This window comes from Mus pahari, chromosome 19 (assembly GCF_900095145.1).
Source record: "Mus pahari chromosome 19, PAHARI_EIJ_v1.1, whole genome shotgun sequence".
NCBI lineage: Eukaryota > Metazoa > Chordata > Mammalia > Rodentia > Muridae > Mus > Mus pahari.
The window spans coordinates 22,848,683-22,849,999 of record NC_034608.1 but is presented as its reverse complement, the minus strand read 5'-3'; the positions used below and the strand labels follow the sequence as shown (position 1 = coordinate 22,849,999).

General features: G+C 51.5%; 1 protein-coding gene across 2 annotated transcripts in view; it reads right to left on the bottom strand.

The window, feature by feature from the left end:
• Nucleotides 1–16: 16 nt before the first annotated feature.
• Nucleotides 17–1,317, bottom strand: part of Retn (resistin) — a 2,674-nt gene continuing 1,373 nt past the window's right edge. Inside the window, exons 3-5 of one of the 2 annotated variants that reach the window (XM_029532238.1) lie at nucleotides 1,153–1,230; nucleotides 787–911; nucleotides 17–463 (exon numbers count right to left, since the gene is read on the bottom strand). In XM_029532238.1, the coding sequence (XP_029388098.1) occupies nucleotides 431–463; nucleotides 787–911; nucleotides 1,153–1,230 (236 nt within the window). In that variant the 3' untranslated portion in view covers nucleotides 17–430. Of the gene's footprint in view, nucleotides 464–774; nucleotides 912–1,152; nucleotides 1,231–1,317 lie in introns of those variants that run through there. The other variant, XM_021218947.2, reaches the window with a different exon arrangement.

Below are 1,317 nucleotides of genomic sequence, written 5' to 3'. Positions count from 1 at the left end.
TCTTTCTTTCTTTCTTTCTTTCTTTCTTTCTTTCTTTCTTTCTTTCTTTCTTTCTTTCTTTCTCATTCACTGTGTGTGCACACGTGGTACTCAAGTGCATCAGTGCCCGTGTGGAAGTGAGAAGACAACTTGGAGTCGACTCTCTCCTTCCATCATGTAGGTTCCAGGAATCAGCCTTGGCAGCAGCATCTTTACCCACTGAATCATCTCACCAGCCCTCATTCTATAGCAGTTACTGGCACCCAGGCTATACCTTATTCTAAGCTCAAGATACAAGGAAAAAGATATCCTCTGCCCCGGGTGGTGTAATTGCCCTGGGTGCCTCTGGTTGAAAACAGGTATTCGACATCACATCTACAAACGTGAAAAGTGAACTTGAGAGCTATGGAACCTCANTCCTGCCAAGGTCCACTCTTCTCTGTGATGGTGACTACCGTTTGAGGCCAGCCTGGACTATGTGAGACTTTCAAAGAGGTAGGGTAAGGGGAAGAGAAAGAAAAAGGAGTGATAGACAGGTGGTAAAATTCACAACGTTGTACAGTAATCCCCACACAATTCCCACACACCCCTTTCTCCACTAAAGAAGCCACACAAGGCCCGCGCCCACTTTGCCGTGCATCTTTATCAGCACCATCATCTCATTCTGCATTTCCAGACCCTCAGCTTAGACCTGCCCCCTGCCCCCTGTCCCCTGCCCCCTGCCCCCTCCCCCCTCCCCATCCCCGTCCCTCTGCAACACAAGGAGGACAAGCTCAGTTCTNAACCGACCCGACCTCAGGAACCAACCTGCAGGTTACAGCAGCGGGCTGCTGTCCAGTCTATCCTTGCACACTGGCAGTGACACACTTTTTCCTCACGAATGTCCCACGAGCCACAGCCAGCGCCACAGGAGCAGCTCAGGACTGCTGCGCCTGCAAGGAAAGAAGTCCCTGAAAAGCTGGAAGACTGTGGCGGTNGGAGGCTGTTACCACGGAAACAAGAGTGCAAGATGGCACAGCAGGAGTCTGAAGGACCTGGAGCNGNGCTGGGGGATGAGAAGACTGGAAGTCTGGGAGGGAGTNCTAAGGACAGACATGTTGGGGACCCAGCCAAGGCAGGCAGAGGAGTTTCTGAGAAGTTTCAGAACATCTGAACAACGGAGTTTGCACTCACCTTCTGGGCAGGAGGCCAGCTTCCCTCTGGAGGAGACTGTCCAGCAATTTAAGTCAANGTTCTTTACAGCATCTTGCACTGCAGAAGGGAAGATTGAAGGGGTACCCCAACTGCATCTTTGCAGGGGGGGGAAGATCTTTGGGTTTGACACTGACAGTGAGGTCA